General features: G+C 37.2%; 1 protein-coding gene across 4 annotated transcripts; it reads left to right on the top strand.

The window, feature by feature from the left end:
* The first annotated feature begins 1,126 nt into the window (after positions 1 to 1,126).
* Positions 1,127 to 16,528, top strand: SR45 (arginine/serine-rich 45). 4 transcript variants are annotated; one of them, XM_086440550.1, is made up of 14 exons: positions 1,127 to 1,448; positions 6,141 to 6,209; positions 6,654 to 6,722; positions 7,599 to 7,667; positions 11,232 to 11,320; positions 11,723 to 11,769; positions 11,848 to 11,928; positions 12,012 to 12,180; positions 12,298 to 12,517; positions 12,596 to 12,664; positions 14,064 to 14,180; positions 14,421 to 14,487; positions 14,680 to 14,714; positions 16,173 to 16,528. In XM_086440550.1, the coding sequence occupies exons 1-14, from the start codon at positions 1,231 to 1,233 to the stop codon at positions 16,240 to 16,242; spliced, it is 1,389 nt and encodes a 462-aa protein (XP_086296676.1). In that variant the 5' UTR covers positions 1,127 to 1,230; the 3' UTR covers positions 16,243 to 16,528. The 4 variants fall into 4 exon arrangements, with proteins under 4 accessions (XP_086296676.1, XP_086296678.1, XP_086296677.1 ...); XM_086440552.1 differs by lacking the exon at positions 6,141 to 6,209; XM_086440551.1 differs by lacking the exon at positions 7,599 to 7,667.
* The last annotated feature ends 159 nt before the right edge of the window (positions 16,529 to 16,687 follow it).

The following is a 16,687-nucleotide window of genomic DNA, read 5'->3' as shown; positions in this document are numbered from 1 at the left end:
GTTGAGAGAGAGATTTGTGTACATTTTTTTATGAGTTTTTGTTAGAAAAAAAAAAGAAGAGATAAAGTTGAAGACTTTGATGAGTTACCTCTACATAATATATATATATATATATATATATATATATATATATATATATATATATATATATATATATATATATATATATATATATATATATATATAATAAATTCTTAGGATTAGTTCGGTTCTCGGATTGGTTCAGTTCTATCATACCCCTAATCTGGAACCGAACCAAATCAATCGGATTTTTTAATATACAATTCGTATCCGAATCAAACCATGCTCAATCCAAACCAATCTAATCCAAAAGACTTCGAATTGGTTCGGTTATCGCATTTACCCAATCCAATGTGCACCCCTAATTAGGGGTGCACATTGGATTGGATAAATCCGAGAACCGAACCAATCCGAAGCTTTTGGATTGGATTGGTTCGGATTGAACACACTCACGGTTCGGGTACGGATTGAAAAAAAAAATCCGATTGATTTGGTTCGGTTCCGGATTAAGGATATACAGAACCGAACCAATCCGAAATCCGAACCACTTATATATATATATATATAATTTTCATTTTCTTTATCTCTCTTCTTCTTCCAGTTAGAGTCTGAAAACGAAAACCCAGCCGCCATTGTTCTCGATCTCGTTCATCTCCCTCGCCACCTCGTCGGAAAACGAAGAGGTAACTCTCTTTCTCCCTCTCTCTCTCTCTCTCTCTCTCTCTCTCTGTGTGAAAATCTTGCCGTCGACGTTGTTGTTCTCGTTCGTCTCGAAATCGAAGATCGCTCGGTTCATACTGCAATTTTAGAACAGAAATTTCTCTCTCTCTCTCTCTCTCTGTGAAAATCTTGCCGCCGACGTCGTATGAGAACCGATCCGAACCAAGATTGGATTGGATTGGTTCGGTTTTATAGGGTTATTGGATTGGATCGGTTCCAAATCTGTAGAACCGATCATGTTTGGATCGGTTCCAATTTTGTCAAAATCCGAACCAATCCGAACCATGTGCACCCCTACCCCTAATAATGAGTATATGTTGGGGTGTTATGAGTATAAGTTGGGCTACCAATAGCAGATTTCTATCTAAATTAGCAGCCTTTCTTATTTCGAGTGAAGTCGGTGAGCTCATTTAGCCCTGTTATACTTTCCCTCACCTACTCATTTCTAGGGTTTTTCTAGGGTTTTGCAAGTAACAGAGACTGGTAGTCATGGCGAAACCGGGTCGAGGTAGACCGGCAGCGCGGTCTGGTTCGGGGTCCAGTTCTTCATCTCGATCCCGGTCCTCTTCAGGTTCGGATTCTCGTTCCCGCTCTCTTTCCCGTTCTCGTTCGCCTTCTCGTTCCGTCTCCAAATCGTTCTCCTCTTCTTCATCTCCCTCACGGAGCTCCAGTTCTCGCAGCCGAAGTCCACCTCCGCAACGAAGAAGGTTCCTTCACAAACCTCATTTTTCTCGTTCACTCTTTTTGTTTGTTTGAATAAGTTCTGTTCACTGTGAAATTCCATACAAATTTAGGGTTTTGTACTTGTAGTGTTTGTAGATTTTCATTTAAAGTTAAACAAAACGAAAACTACAGTTTGGAATTAGGGTTCTTGTTCAAGGGCATTTCACCATTTCTTTTTTCTGAAACATTGAATTTACTCGGCTAGGGTTTGTATTTCTCTTGCGTTTCGCTCTCTCTTTATTCAGATGCGGAATGAAATTTATCTGGATTTAGTCGATCTAGGACAAAGCCATCTCTACAGCCAAACACCCCCTGGCCCATTCTCTTAATTTTGCAACTATCTTTGCGGAAAATTCCTTTTTTTCTTTCCTTTTGAATAACCCAACCCCCCCCCCCCCTCCTTTTTTTTTTTTTTAATATTCTGAGATTTTAAAATAATGAGTCGTGCTTGAGTGACCTCAAGCTGGAACGTCATATCTCTCTTCTTGCTGTGAAAGTGGATGGGAATGATAGATGCTTTTTCACTCGTATCTCGATGAAAAGCATCTATGGTTCCCTGCACTTTCACAGCAAGAAGTGCGATATGAGGTTCCAGCCTGAGGTCACTTCAGCATTATTCTTTAAAATTTCAATATTTGTTTTACAGGATCTGTTTGTTACTGTAGTACCAAGTGCAAGAATGATACACTGAATTTGTTCTGGTATTCTTGGTGGTTATTGTTGAAGGGCATTTTGGTCATTTAAATAAATGTTGAATTAGTTTGGTCCATGGTTTTAAAACTCATTTTCACATCTTGTCTTGTACATGCCTGATACTGAGTTGTCTTGGACGAGTCATCTTGTTTCGTTCGGCAACGAGACATTGGTTTTAAACCATTTAAAAAATCTGGAAAATTTCTGATTGTTTTTTGAAATAAGAACTTCTATAGATGGGAGAAAGAGAGAGATTACTTGATTTGGAGGAAGATGAAGCAAATCCTCTACGATTTCATCTTGATTTAGAGGGGGAAGATGAAGTTGTTTGTGTTCCGCATTACAAACCCTTTCTTCTTTAGTTCTTTTCGTTGAAAAGAGGAGAGAAATCGATTTGGAAGTGAAAGGATAGGGTTTGGAGATGAAAATAGAGGAGATCTTGTTCGTCTTGGAAATCTCATTTGATATGTGCATCGTTTCTCTCATGGGATGCTGTCAAACCCTAATAGTTTGTCCATGCGTCTCGTTGATGGGCGATACCAAGGCGACTCAAGCGATACGTCTCGATCTCAAATGAGTTTTAAAACCATGGTTTGGTCTGTGTTAATTAGTGTTATTCCCCTTTAGTTTGTTATGTCTACTAATAAAAGGAAAATGGTATTTTGGTATTTGTGCATGACATTTTTTTTTTAATATAAAAAATCTCATTGACATTTTTGTAAAAAGTATTTATAGCTCAAAATTGAAACCTCCTTTGGTTTAAGACTTTTAAAGAGTTTAGGGGGTATATTTTTTGAGGACTTTATAGGTAGATGGGATTTGGTATGTAGATTAATGCCCTTGTAAGTTGTTGTCTTTGTTCTTGTTGTTCCCTTTGACATCTCAACCCCTTTAATAGAAACAAAAAATAGAACCCAAAATAAAAAAATATTAGCTGAAAAACCGTTTTTTATTTTTATTTTTTATAATTCCAACTGTCCTAATTGGACAGATTGATTCCTGGCTACTAGCACTAGGTGCCCTTAGTAGAGAACTGTAATATCTTGTGAGACTACTAAATAAACAGAATTAATTTCTGATGCAAAGGCAGCTCATTGGCCAATACTATATAGGCTTCTCTTTATGGTTGTGGATCTCTCTTTTTTGGGACTGCTGTGGTTTTGTTGCAAAGATATGTGTACAAGTCTCAGAGTCCAACATACATATGAAGTGTTGCATTTTACAAACCCCAATAGAATAGGATTCATGGACCAAGCTCTCCGCTCTCTCTCTCTCTCTCTATATATATATATAGTCGTCATATATTATGAATATGTACCTTTAAACAAGATAGTACACTTATTTAATATCATATTTTTCACAAAGAAATTATCAGTTGGAAAGTGCATCACTCATAACTTACCAATTATAAAGAGGATCGAATTCACAATTGATGAATATGCTAATCAATATATTGCAGTACGGAAGGAAAAACTAATCAAAATTCAAGTCTTATTTACCCATAAAAAAATTCAGCATTATCGCACTAAATGCCGTGGAGGGAAGTTGATTTTGATAAGCAGTACCTTGTCTAGCATTCCAATGCATTTTTTTTTAATCTTTGTTCCCTCTTCTAGAATGATTAAATCTCAATTGGAGAAATTGGTGAGGGACTTTTTATGGAATGATAGAAACGGGAATCATAAGTTTCATTTAGTGAATTGGAAGTTAGTGTGTCGCCAATGTTGTTAAATGTGTTGGTTGCATATATAATTTCGCACATCGCATATGCGGTGGCATATGCTACAAGAAAAATTGAAAAAAAAAAAATGCCACCGCACAAATCGCATATGCCATCGCATACATCGCATGTGCCATCACATATTGGCAGATAGCATAATTTGGGATATGTGACTGCGTTTGACAACATTGGAGTCATCCCAGGAAACTTGGTGGTCTTGGTTTTAGGAGGTTTAGGTTCGTCAACATGGTGTTGTTGGGGAAGTGGTGTGGAGGCTTGGGAATGAAAAGGATGAGCTTTGGAGGAAAGTTGTGGCAGCAAAGTTTGGGGAAGATCCGCTTGGGTGGGAGTGCCGACCTAGTAGATTTCTTTTGGTTGTGGAGTCTGGAGAGGCATTTCTAGTTTGGGAGCAACCTTGGGGGATCATATTAGATTTGAAATGGGTAGGAGTGATCGCATTCGTTTTTGGGAGGATAGGTGGTGTACTGATACCCCTTTATAGTTTTTGTTACCTAGGTTGTATTATCTTTCTTTGAGGAAAAGAATGTCTGCCTCTACCTTTTTTATTCCTAATGAGAGGGAGAGTCTTGGGATCTCTGTCTTAGAAGAAAATTGAACGATTGGGAGATTAAGGATGCTATCTCTATCTCAGATTTACTAGTCTCTTCGGGTCCTTTGATGGATAGAGCATTTCATCAAATTTGAAAAGGCAATGGTGATGGTTGCTTCTCGATTAGTTCTTTTTACTCTTTTCTTGAAGACAATATTGAGGTTTACTTTCTTTCTTTGATATGTGCTTCTAAGGTTCCTTATAAAGTGCCTTTTTTAATGTGGTTGGTGGCTTTGCATAAGTTAACGACAAATAACTCTTTTAGACGAAAAGACCTTGTTATGATTGATTTTTGTTACTTGTGTAAGTCTAGTGGTGAGTCGATGGATCATATTCTTATTCATTGTGAGGTGGCTTTTGGCATTTAGTCCTTTTTTCTCTCCTTGTTTGAGGTTTTGTGGTGTTTTCCGACTTTAGTTATTTCTCTTCTCTTTAGTTGCAAGGTCCATTTATTTTCTGGTAGGTAGAGGATTCTATGGAAGCTCATTCTCTTTGTGATTTGTTGGGGCTTGTGGAAAGATAGGAACTTACACACGTTTGAGGGGAAGGAAAGTACCATGCAAGAGCTTATCTTTAGTATTCTCGGTTTGTATTTCTTTTGGTGTAAAGCAATTTAAGGAGTTTAGGGGCTTCTTTTTTGTTAGATGGGATAATGTAATCAGGGAGTGATCGCTTGTTGTTTTCTTTCTCCCTTTCTTTGTTTCTCTGAGGATTTCTTGTCCTCTTCAAATCAATAACTTTTGCTTATAAAAAAAAAGAAGATCCTTGGAGCTGTGAAGCCTGAGATATGTTCATATGTCTACTTCCCATTTAGGACTGTCCGTGTAATGGTAAACTTTAAGGGGCTTATGTACCTGGTCATTATCAATTGTATATGACCAAACCATCTCAAGGCTGGTGTAAATTCATTGCACTTTACTTGCCGTGTTATTATCCACTTGTGTATGCTCTTAATGATGTCAAACATACACTACTCATGATGAAAATAATCCCCCAAGGTGCAAGAATGTGCCTATTGAAAGGAGGGGATGTGTTAGCCACACCCATACCCCCTCCTCAAGGATCAAGCTAAGCAACTAGCGAGCTCTTACACCCTATATTTCTATTGACAAAATGACATCCTATTTCAATCGAATTGCTTATAATAAAAAAATAAAAATAAATTCTATTTCAATAGAATTATCATTCAATTAATGTTGAACATACGAAAAAGATATGGAAATGTTAATTACGATTTGCTACATATTATCCATTAGTTCCACCTCCGCTACAAGCTAGAATTTGAGAAGTTTAAACACCAGTGCCACTTTTTAGTTCATTTCTTCATTAATAAACTTAAATCTCCCTTCGTTTGTTATTATCATGCACTTGGATATCACAATATTATTCTTGGAATATGCTTACGGGGAATATTCAAACATATAATATTAGGTTGTGAAAAATAAATGATATTATATTTGAATTCCCTAGTTACCTGTTGTGCATGCGGAAAAGACAATTAATAATCACGAATCATAGTTTTAATTCACTTGAGTTCATGTTTTTATAAGCAATGTGCATGATCCATTTTTTGTGGTTACTATTCTCCATTTTCTGTTTCATTACATTCTCGCTAGTAGTGCATGTTTGACATCATATCTTTTATATCCCCAGTCCTTCAGGAGCATCTAAGCGAGGTCGCTCCCCACCACCGTCGATTAAACGAGCGTCACCACCTGCTAGGTTAACTTTTAATTGGACCTTTAGATCAGTTGCCGCTTAATTATTGTAATTTGTTTAGATAAATACTGAATGTTGTTATCTCCCTTTTATTTATTTATCTAGGCTCTTTATCCAACAACATGAGTTTCTGTCCACCAATACAAACTATTAATTTCTTTATTTTGAATTTTTTGGAAGCGTTATTATGGATAGTGTCAAAACCTTTTGAGTTCACGTTTATTTGTTTTTTTATTATTTTAAAGATTAGATACATACGAGAAAATATTAAAAATTCTGGAACTGTATTATATGTTATCCACTAAATTATAAACATCAAATATTTTCTGCATAGGTAGTCACACCTCATGCCTCATCGATTTATAATTGAAAATTGTTCTATAACTTACTATTCATAAAATTGAGTTCTTGTTGCATGTTTGACGCCGTACACTTAAATGTCCCCAGTCCTATTGGAGCAGCTAGGCGAGGGCGCTCCCCACCATTGCCAACCAAACGAGCTTCACCACCTCCTAGGTAATGTTTTATTTAAAGCTGTTAGTTTGATCACAGATTTAATATTGTAATCTTAGGCAAGTTTTTTCTTTGTGATCTTTGATATTTATCCAAATTAACAATATTGCCACCATTTTTTTTTTGTGGAAAAGGATAGTTTGGGGAGCAATGTTGTTGAATAGAATATGCGATTTCGCACATCGCATATGCTGCAAGGAATTTTTTTGAAAAAAAAAAAATGCCACCGCACACAAAAATATGCCATCACATATTGATAGATAGTATAATTTGGGGTATGTGACTGTAGCATATACGATTTTCACTTTGAAAATAGCATATGCGCATTTGACAACTCTGTTGGGGAGTGTTAAGCCCTTTTGAGTTTCCCCTATTTGCCTTTTTCTTGTTTTGTTTTTAGTGATAAATATCTTGAAAATATTAAAAATCTGGAACTATATGCATAATTGGAGAACTTATTTGTTATGCACTAATGTTTAAGGATCAATTTTCTATTTGATTATATTGTGAAAATTTTCTTGCATACATACTGACGATGTATACTGAATTAAAATAAGAAGTCAATCTAAAACTTGCATTGATATTGTTATGTATATGTACATTAAGGGTGCAACTTGGGCAAACGAACTCGTGCCTGACTGGCACAACCTGACTTTGGGCCAGGCTTCGGCTCGACATTCTATTATTATTTATTGTGCATATGGAAAAAAGGCTTTAAATAATCATGATTCTTAGTTTTAAAGGGATTGAGTGCTTACTGTCTGTTGCTTGGAACCAATGTATGTGATCCATTTTTGAAGGGCTTATTGTCCATTTTCTATTCCGTCACATGCTAATTAATAGATGCATGTTTGACATCACACACTTTTATATCCCCAGTCCTACAGGAGCTGCTAGGCGAGGTCACACCTCACCACCGTCTACTAAACGAGCTTCACCACCTCCTAGGTGAAGTTCCATTTAAGCCTTTTGGTTTGGTCACGCATCAAATACTGTTAAATTTTCGACAAGTATTGTTCTTTTCTTCATGAGCTTAAATTATAAAATTTTGCCCGCTGTAAAAAGTTATAAATTTCATAATCACTTAGTTGATAGTATGAATAAATCTTGGAACAAGTCCTTTAAGGGAACATCCTTGCACCTCCAGCCCTCCTAGATATGGACATTGTTGCCTTTGCCTCCTCAAAATGTAGCCATCTGACAACTTTGGGAATCTGTTTTGACTGCCCATCCAAACATTACAAGTATATGTAGTGTGCACCCTTCCGTACGCGGTTTAATCAAGGTATTTACTCCCATCCTTATCTTGGATTATCCGACTCTAGATGCTTTGTTGTTTCACCTCAAATCTCCATAATCACTTACTTAGAAGAGTATGGTTCATGACCTTGAGTTTCTTCACCCAAACCTGTCCTAATTATGGGAGAATGCACAATCTTCCATTCCACGAATTGAATTTATGAGATTCCTCCCTATCATTCCATATAAAATCTCTGATCAAAATTTCAAACTCTTTTCGTGATGGAAGTTGTAATGGGGAAAGAGACATGAATGAACTGATGTACTAGAAAGTGTATTAATCAACACAATCTCCCCATCTTTGGAAAGGAACAAAAAATTTGCGCAAGTCAAGCCGTAGTGCGCTAATTGCCAAATTACACCCCCCCCCCTTACGGAACTACACTTTCTGTCAGGGGCTTAGTCAATGAAAGCAATTTGTAGGGCGCTAGTTTACTACACTACACTAGATATCTCTTTCAAGTTACCGACCTTAAAAGGGTACTTACTCTGATTCTTCTTCAACTGGATCAACTGCTGAAACTAGGGGTGTGTTTGAAAACCAGTTAGGTGTGAGAGTTCGGAACTAGTTAGAGTTACTCAGTTTTGCATGTTTGACAAACTCAACCCACGTGAGTTTACAACTCTTGGAGTGTTGAACTTCCATTTTTCTTTGTATTTCAACTTTCATTCATTTTAATGAAAGTTGATAACTCTCAAGCTTTTTGGAGGGCAGGTACGCACGCACTTTTTCCCACTCTCCCACACTCTCTCTCTCTCTCTCCTCCCTCTTCTTCCCCAGCCCATTTTCCTCTCTCTCTCTCTGCTGTCTCTCCTTCTTCCCCAGTCTGATATGTGTTTGTCTCTCTTCCCCAATGAGGTTTTTAGCATTAGTTTGAAAACCCCCCAAATTTCTGTGAGAAATCTGATTTGTGTTTTTCTTTTCTCCAATGAGGTTTTTAGCACTGATTTAGGGTTTGGAGCCCCCAAATTTCTGTGAGAAATCTGATTTGTGTTTTGTCTCTTTTCTCCAATGAGGTTTTTAGCATTGATTTAGGGTTTGAAACCCCCAAATTTCTGTGGGGATGAAGGTAATACAAGGTCAGATTTTTGGTGGATTCGGGATAATACATTGAGTTGTTTTTTTGGTTAAAATAATTCTGATAAAATTATTATTTAGATGAATGTCTATTGACAACCAAACACTCGAATTATAATCAACTCTCATCATCAACTGTCAAGAGTTGAACTTCTGAGAGTTGGACTCTCAGGATGAACTCACTTTTCAAACACACCCTAGATCAACTGAGGAAACTCGCTTTCTTGCAGCTGTTTCCCTTCCCAAAGTTCGGACATGAAGTATAGAGCTGACTCAGGCTAGGCTGCACAATCTCCTCATCTTTGGAAAAGAACAAAAAATTTCTTGGTGACTCATATTTTTTCAAATCTCTCTATTATGGTCTCCCAATGGCCTTGTGCCTATATAGCTAGTTGCTGAGGGCTAACCAAGATAGGACAGAAAATTTATAATACTAGAACCTAATACACCCAACTGAAGTTTAATATTACCAAGATCCCCAGTTTCAAAGACCTTATTTTTACCAAATTTGACGTTCATACTGTAAACCACACAACAATAATGGGGACCCCCCAAGAATCTCAACTGATTATGTGCTTACAAATAATAGGTTACCTACCTAAATCACGTGTTTGATATCTTACTTCCACCACCACCAGTATATACCTTTCCAGTGGTCCCCTTTAACAGGCTCCTAGATACATCCTTCGCAAAGCTTCAATTGTTATAATATATAGGAAGGATGAAAGCAGGTTTCCCTCTGTAATACCCCCAACACTCCTAAAATTTCGCAAAGGAGAACCATTAATCAGGATAGAAATTGGGGTCAAAGAAACTCATTCTGAACCAATTTCCTCCATTTCCCAGTGAAGTCTGAACCTCATTCCCCAACAAGTAATCAAGGAATTTTCATTTGATGTGGTCATAGATTTTGTCCACATTTATTTTGCATAGAATTCCTCAAGGCTTGATTGTACTCTAGAGTAAATACACGTGTTTTCTTTAAAGAACTCCCATCCAACATTTGTTTGCCTTCAAAAAGGCACCTTACTCTCTTATTTAATAACTGTTGGGACAGCTACATGATTCAATGCTAGCATTTTTTCTTTGATCTTCTACCCAACCTACCAAACTTGTGTTTCAGTAGTCCAAGATGCTATCCACTGCTTATTTGTTGGGGATTAAGATTACCTATGTTCTATTAACACAATAGTCTAACTCTAAATAAGCGTCTTGAAAATTAAGGGCCACATTTTGAAATTAATTCCAAACACACCCCAACAAGCCTTAAATACAGCATGGTGACTGGTCCCCCCAAGTTTTGACGATCTCCACACTCTTAACAGGTGTCACTACCTCCTCCCCAAATGGTCTCTCCACCAATCTAGCTTAGTCCAAAGAAATAAACTATCAAATGGAAGCTATCCAGTAGGTTCATAATACTCTCCTTCCTTTCCAAATGACCATCACTGACTGCGAGTGAAATGTTATTATATCTCCTTCATGTTGTACTATGAATTAATTGGATCTTGTCCTTTTCTGTTCTATCCCTATTTCAAAGTCAGCACCCGTTAGCCTTGGAATCCAGAGGGAGAACTACATGGGGACCATGCATTTTGTGGTTTGTTGGGGTTTTTGGTAGGAGAGGAACAAGAGAGTCCTCAAAGATAAAGAGCTTCTGGTTCATGGCATCATTCTCCATGCAGAAGCTCTTTTTTTTTTCACCTCCAAGCTCTTCAAATTTGGGGGTTGCTTCTTTGTGGATTTTGTTTTTAGGTGGGAGAAAATGTTTTCCAAGGAGTAATAGTCTCCCTATTTGTTGTTATTTGTCTTTTCAGGCCATGCTTGGTTGCTGCTGTGTTTTGTCTTTGCTTTCCTTTGGTATATTGTCCTTTTTCGCTTTGGGGATTTTGTTGGTTTCCTCTTCCACATATTCCCTTGTTTCTGTTTCTGATGGAATGACTTTTTTATAACTTACCTAAAAAAGTGAAAAAGAAATATATAAAATAAAGTGTACAAATGCCTTCCACGGGTCTATTCAAATAGTTAACCTGACACCTAGTAAAATGAGTTTTTACTCTAGAAGTTCCATAACATCATTGGTATTTTAGCTTGTGCATTTCTTGCTTGTGTTCTCATAGTACCATTTCTTTCAGGAAAGCATCTCCAGTTCTCGAGTCGTTGGTTCTTCACATTGATCAGCTTACGAGGAACGTGAATGAAGGACATTTAAAAGAAATATTCAGTAAGTGATTATTTCTTCCAAGTTTTGAATAAGAATAACCAGGTTGAGTATCGCATTTAAGTTTTCCTGTCTTGTGACAAGTATATCATGTTTACTATGCTAATTGGATTTGGCTCATTTGAATGATTTGCCTGACCCAATATTTGATTGAGGTTAATCCTATTTCTTGTTTCTGAACATACTTGACATACTTCAAGTAGTAGTCTATCCATCCATAAGGGCCTGTTTGCCTCAGAGCAAGTAAATTTTGTTAGTTGCAAGGTTAGCAGCTCTGACTAGGTTATTGTTCCTGATGCAGAAAGGGAATTTTGGCCCTAATGTTTGGTTGTGGAAATGCATATGTATAAGTTTCCTCTGGATTGATGTGTAACAATCTAACTAATTTTTTACCCCGCCTTACAGGTAATTTTGGTGAAGTTGTTAATGTGGAGCTGACAATGGATCGTGTTGTAAGTTTGCAAATTATATTCTATTGAACTTCCTTTCATACTGGTACATGTAATGTGAAATTCACTGCATGTTTGCAGGTTAATCTTCCACGTGGCTATGGATATGTTGAGTTCAAAACAAGAGCTGATGCAGAAAAAGCCCTTCTTTACATGGATGGGGTATGGCTTGAAGTAGAATACTTCATTGTTTGGAAATCTCATTATTTCTAGTAAAATTGATGTTTTTGTTTGCCTTGGCGCAGGCGCAAATTGATGGAAATGTTATTCGAGCAAGATTTACCTTACCTCCACGCCAGAAGGTATCATCACCGCCTCCAAAGGCTGTTCCTACTGCTCCAAAAAGAGAAGCTCCCCAAAAGGATAATGTTGGTGATGACGTTGAAAAGGATGGACAGTTGCGGCAAAGAGAATGTAGGTTTTACTTATTGCAGTAGTAGATTTTTTATTAGGGACAATATGTTGGGTTTTGTGATTTATACCAATAACTTTTTTTCCATTTCTTATTTCTCTTGAACTTGTTATAATCAGCTTCTCCTCGTCGAAGGCCTTTTTCACCACAACGGAGGAGATCCCCCATAGCTCATCGAAGAGGTGAATCTCCTCGACGGCGGCCAGATTCTCCTCAACGGCGACGTGTTGAATCCCCAATTCGTCGTCGTGGAGAAACTCCTCCCAGAAGGAGGCCAGCATCTCCAGCTAGAAGACGTTCTCCGTCCCCTCCTCCGCGGCGTTATAGATCGCCGGCACGGTTAGACTTTTTTGCATTTATGCATGTTTACCTCACTTGGTCAACTTTGATACATTTGGCTGATACTCTTTTTAATAGGGCTTCTCCCCCAAGAAGGATGCGTGGTAGTCCAGTACGAAAGCGCTCTCCACTTCCAATAAGGCGTCGGTAAGCTTAGTGCAACTACTAAAATTGAAAATTTTATTTTCTGAAAGATGTACTTAGTTCTAGATCTTGACCAAGCTATTAACGAGGGTATTATCACATATAAGAATTTTCTGTTTAAAAAGCAACAGCGATGCTGTTTACTGATATTGTGAAAATTGATCTTATTCTTAATTGAAAAAAACAGGGTAAATAACTCTTTCACTACCTATGGTATGGCATAACTCTATGTTGACCTGCTAACATTTTGACAATTACACTTACCTCCCCTGTAGTTATGTAACAGACTCACTTACCCCCTTTCTGTCTATTTTAGTTCAATTAAACAGTTAAAATGTGATTTTTTTTTACCTTTGGTATTGACCATTTTACCCTTTTTAAAATATCATTCTTTCTCATTAAAAAAAACATCCTTGTGAAAAATTGGGTTCGTGCATAAGAGAGAATGTTTAGATGGATGCATTTTTATTTTTTTCAATGAAAGAAAGATAAAATTAGAGGGTAAAATAGTAATTGACATTTGAAGGTTATAAATGTTTGTCATTGGGGAGAGGTAAGTGCAATTGTCAAAACTTTAGGGGGTCAACATAGAATTATGCCGAACCATGGGGGTCAAAGTGTAATTTACCCCAAAAAATCTCACTCTTGGAGGGGAAAATTATGTCTGTTTGATCAAATGTGTTGGATTCTTTCTTAATTATGGAGACCTGCTTCTTTTTCCCTCTTGAGCCATTGAATGCTTAGTTTTACTTGTCAAAAAAAGCTTAGTTTTGGTAAAATGGAGCATTAATGGAGGGGCCCGTTGGCTTGTAAAAGATAAAGGAGTTTTTTTTTTCTATACAGAAGCATATAACTGTCCTAAACAGAGTGCAGGATGTGATGCATGTACAAGCCTTTTATATGGTCCATTACAAAATGGTCTCAGCTTGGCCTAACTTTGAGCTAAATCTTAGCTTAAACCAGGCTTAAATTAAGGGCATAGCCAAAGAACTTGCTGAGCTTGGCTGAAGTTGATCTGGCCCATTATGAGTCAGTCACAGGCTGCCTGTGTACCAAAGAAAGCGTAGACAAGATTTGCTCCATCCTTTAGAAGATTATAGAATCTAATTCTATATGCCGAGTCTCTTCCACATTATCTTCGTACTAATTGCCGTCGTACAATGCAAATAATGTCCCTTTCACATTGTCCTCTTTATTGAGATAGGACGCTATATTCTCATTTTTAATGTTTTGAAAGTTTTGCAGCCTATGGGTTCATCATATTTTCACTATAGCTTGTTGCAGCAACTCTTGAATGTGTGTCTGTTCTCAGAAATTATTACTTGTGAAAGCTATACTGAATCATAATCTTTACCTGGTATTATGTTTTCTTTATCATATTGTAAAAGTTGTTTTTTTCCAGCTCTCCACCTAGACGGGCACGTAGCCCTCCTAGAAGGTCACCTATCAATCGTCGGCGTAGTCGCTCTCCTGTTCGTAGGCCTGCTCGTTCACGTTCAAGATCAATCTCTCCTCGCAGGTAACTTTTAATGTGCGTAATTTGTAATGATGAAACAAGATTCACACTGTAAAACGTGATGATGGAACAAGATTCATGAATCTGATCCAAATAGTTGGGAGTGGGTCTTGGATAATGATGTAATTTTGGATTGCAAATACTTGAATTCCGGCAGTCATTGATACTTTTTATTTGTTATGTATGTTTTGTATGACCTTTTGCATCCTCTTATGCGGTGTTCTTGCTTTTTATCTACAACAGGGGCCGAGGGCCAGCTCTAAGACGTGGGAGGTCATCATCCTATTCTGGATCACCCAGTCCTCGCAAGGTCTGTATCATGGTCTTTTTGTTTTGCAGTTTGAACTTGTGGTTTGTCCCTAGTTGAAAGGAAGTCGTTTGGTTTGTCTGTTTTTGTTTTTTGTTTTAAAAGCAATGTGGAATCTTGGGCATTTTTGGTTTTGAAGGTAATTTAGGAATCTCGAGTATTTAATTGCAGATCTAATATTCTTTTGTACTTCAGGGAGCCAGGAAGATTTCAAGTCGTAGTCCCAGAAGGTAACATGGTGTTCATTTAATTTTTTTCTTCCTAATGTTTATGACATCATGAAAATGACCAAATTTCTATGATAATGACAAATTTCCTAGGTTGAATGTTTTGCTCTCTCTGGTGGCAAAGCCACTGAGGCTAACGTGTATTTATGCAGTGCACATGGACCTGCGGGCCCTACAAGTAACCAAGTGCGGCCCATTTGGGCTGTCTTGGCTGGCCCATAGAAGCATGTGAGGTGGTTGGGCATGAACTTGAAGCCTGATTCTCAAATGGGCCGGGCTTCAGCTTTCATTTTAATTAGATAATAATACAGTATCGGCTTGTACATCTAGTTCTGGACCGGGTTTAGGGATTTATTTGTGCTTTTGAAGGTATATGTTAGGCCTGACCTCGCTTGGGCTTGGCTCTTTTAGGTTTGAAGCCGTGCTTGGGCTTCACCTCATCCAATCTCACGGGCACTAATATGTTCACCTTTTTATTCTTTAATTTGTAGGCATTTGTAAACACCCGTGTGTTTGATACCATTTGCAATAACCCTCGCTTCAATTTTTCTGTTTCATTTCTCAACGGCTGCCGGGCTTTGTATACAAATCCCAATTCCATCCCAAAAGAAGTGGTCTGTCAGTTTTTAGTGACTATTCTACTGTGTACATGGCCTCAGGCTTTCATTTATTATTCATTCATCTTTTAGAGAAAATTTCTATGTTTCTTCATATCCTATACCAAGATGTTTCATTGATTTTTCTTTGTTAGTGTTTTGTTTTTTCTAGATATCCTTGATAGTATGAGAGAAATGCCTCCTGTTTTCCTCTCATGCGTAGTGTTAAATTTCTTCCCATATAGATTGATAATTTTAATTTCCACTGGATTTCGACTCAAAATTTAGCTGACAATTTTCTGCACACATAGGAAATCATTATTTATTTTGCCAAATATTTCTGTGACTAGTAAATTTTGACTGAAATAATCAAATTGTTTTGCCAGAACATTTGTAAATGGCATGATCCATTGAACCGTGGTCATACATACCATTGTCCATGTTCCAATTAGTTGGATATTTTAGCAATATATTCGTACGCATTTGAAAACAAAAAAGATCTATAATAATATGCTTGAATGTCAGAATGTTGTACCATATATTTTTATAGCATGCTAAGGTCATGTGACACTGTTATTCTCATTTTCATGTTGAATATAATTGTTTTGTACAATTGAATTCTCATGTGTCTGCTCCATCGTTTCCATCCATGTAAATTTCCAATTATTACTGAAATATTTGTATTTCCAGATTCACAAAAGTTGACATCAAAACCAAAACTTAATTCCTTGCATGTATATTATGAAACCCCAACCCCAAAACTTTTGAAAAGAATTGTTCTCTGTTCTAAGCAAATAAGAGAAAAACTTAGTTTCTCTAGAAATTTTCCCCAGTTTATAATTGGTGGTTTATTCTATGTATGTAGGCCTGGCAGAGGAAGAAGCAGTAGCAACAGTCGCAGCAGTAGCAGCAGCTCCCCTTCGCCTAAACGATAAATAGTTCCTGATAACTATTGTCACCTTTTTCTTTTGAAAATCTGAGTCTCATGTCATTTTATGTATGAATTTGGTGGTTGCTCTGCCCCTGGAAAAAGGGATATTACATGTGATTTGGTTTTATGCTTTCCCTAGCAAGCACTAATCGACATTTTTTTAGAGTCCGAATCTTGCAGAAGTCTGAATGTTGAAACAATTTGCACTAATTATGGGTCTTTGTAGCATGGTTGATGTGCATACTTTTCCTGCAACATCAATGTTTCAGTATATATTTTTTTTCTTCTTATATTGATTTACATTTTTGTAGATAATCCCTAGAAATATCTTTCCAGCCCAGCCCAGCCCAGCCCAATGTATGTTGGGATTTATTGTAGTCTGATTGCAGGGAATTTGTTTTCTAGGGAATTCATATTCCCAAATGTGAGCGTTAGAAAAAAATTTATTT

The sequence above is a fragment of the Akebia trifoliata genome, chromosome 4 (genome assembly GCF_017979445.1).
Source record: "Akebia trifoliata isolate Shusen 1 chromosome 4, ASM1797944v1, whole genome shotgun sequence".
Classification (NCBI taxonomy): domain Eukaryota; kingdom Viridiplantae; phylum Streptophyta; class Magnoliopsida; order Ranunculales; family Lardizabalaceae; genus Akebia; species Akebia trifoliata.
Note: the sequence above shows the minus strand (reverse complement) of the source record. Positions and strands in the feature narration are given on the sequence as shown.

What these genes read in the sequence shown, in the direction of transcription:
- SR45 (XM_086440550.1), top strand. Translation starts at nt 1,231, where the DNA reads ATGGCGAAACCGGGTCGAGGTAGACCGGCAGCGCGGTCTGGTTCGGGG. An exon ending in CGAGCGTCACCACCTGCTAG is followed by an intron (nt 6,210 to 6,653) that starts GTTAACTTTTAA and finishes AAATGTCCCCAG; the next exon opens with TCCTATTGGAGCAGCTAGGC. An exon ending in GATCACCCAGTCCTCGCAAG is followed by an intron (nt 14,488 to 14,679) that starts GTCTGTATCATG and finishes TTTGTACTTCAG; the next exon opens with GGAGCCAGGAAGATTTCAAG.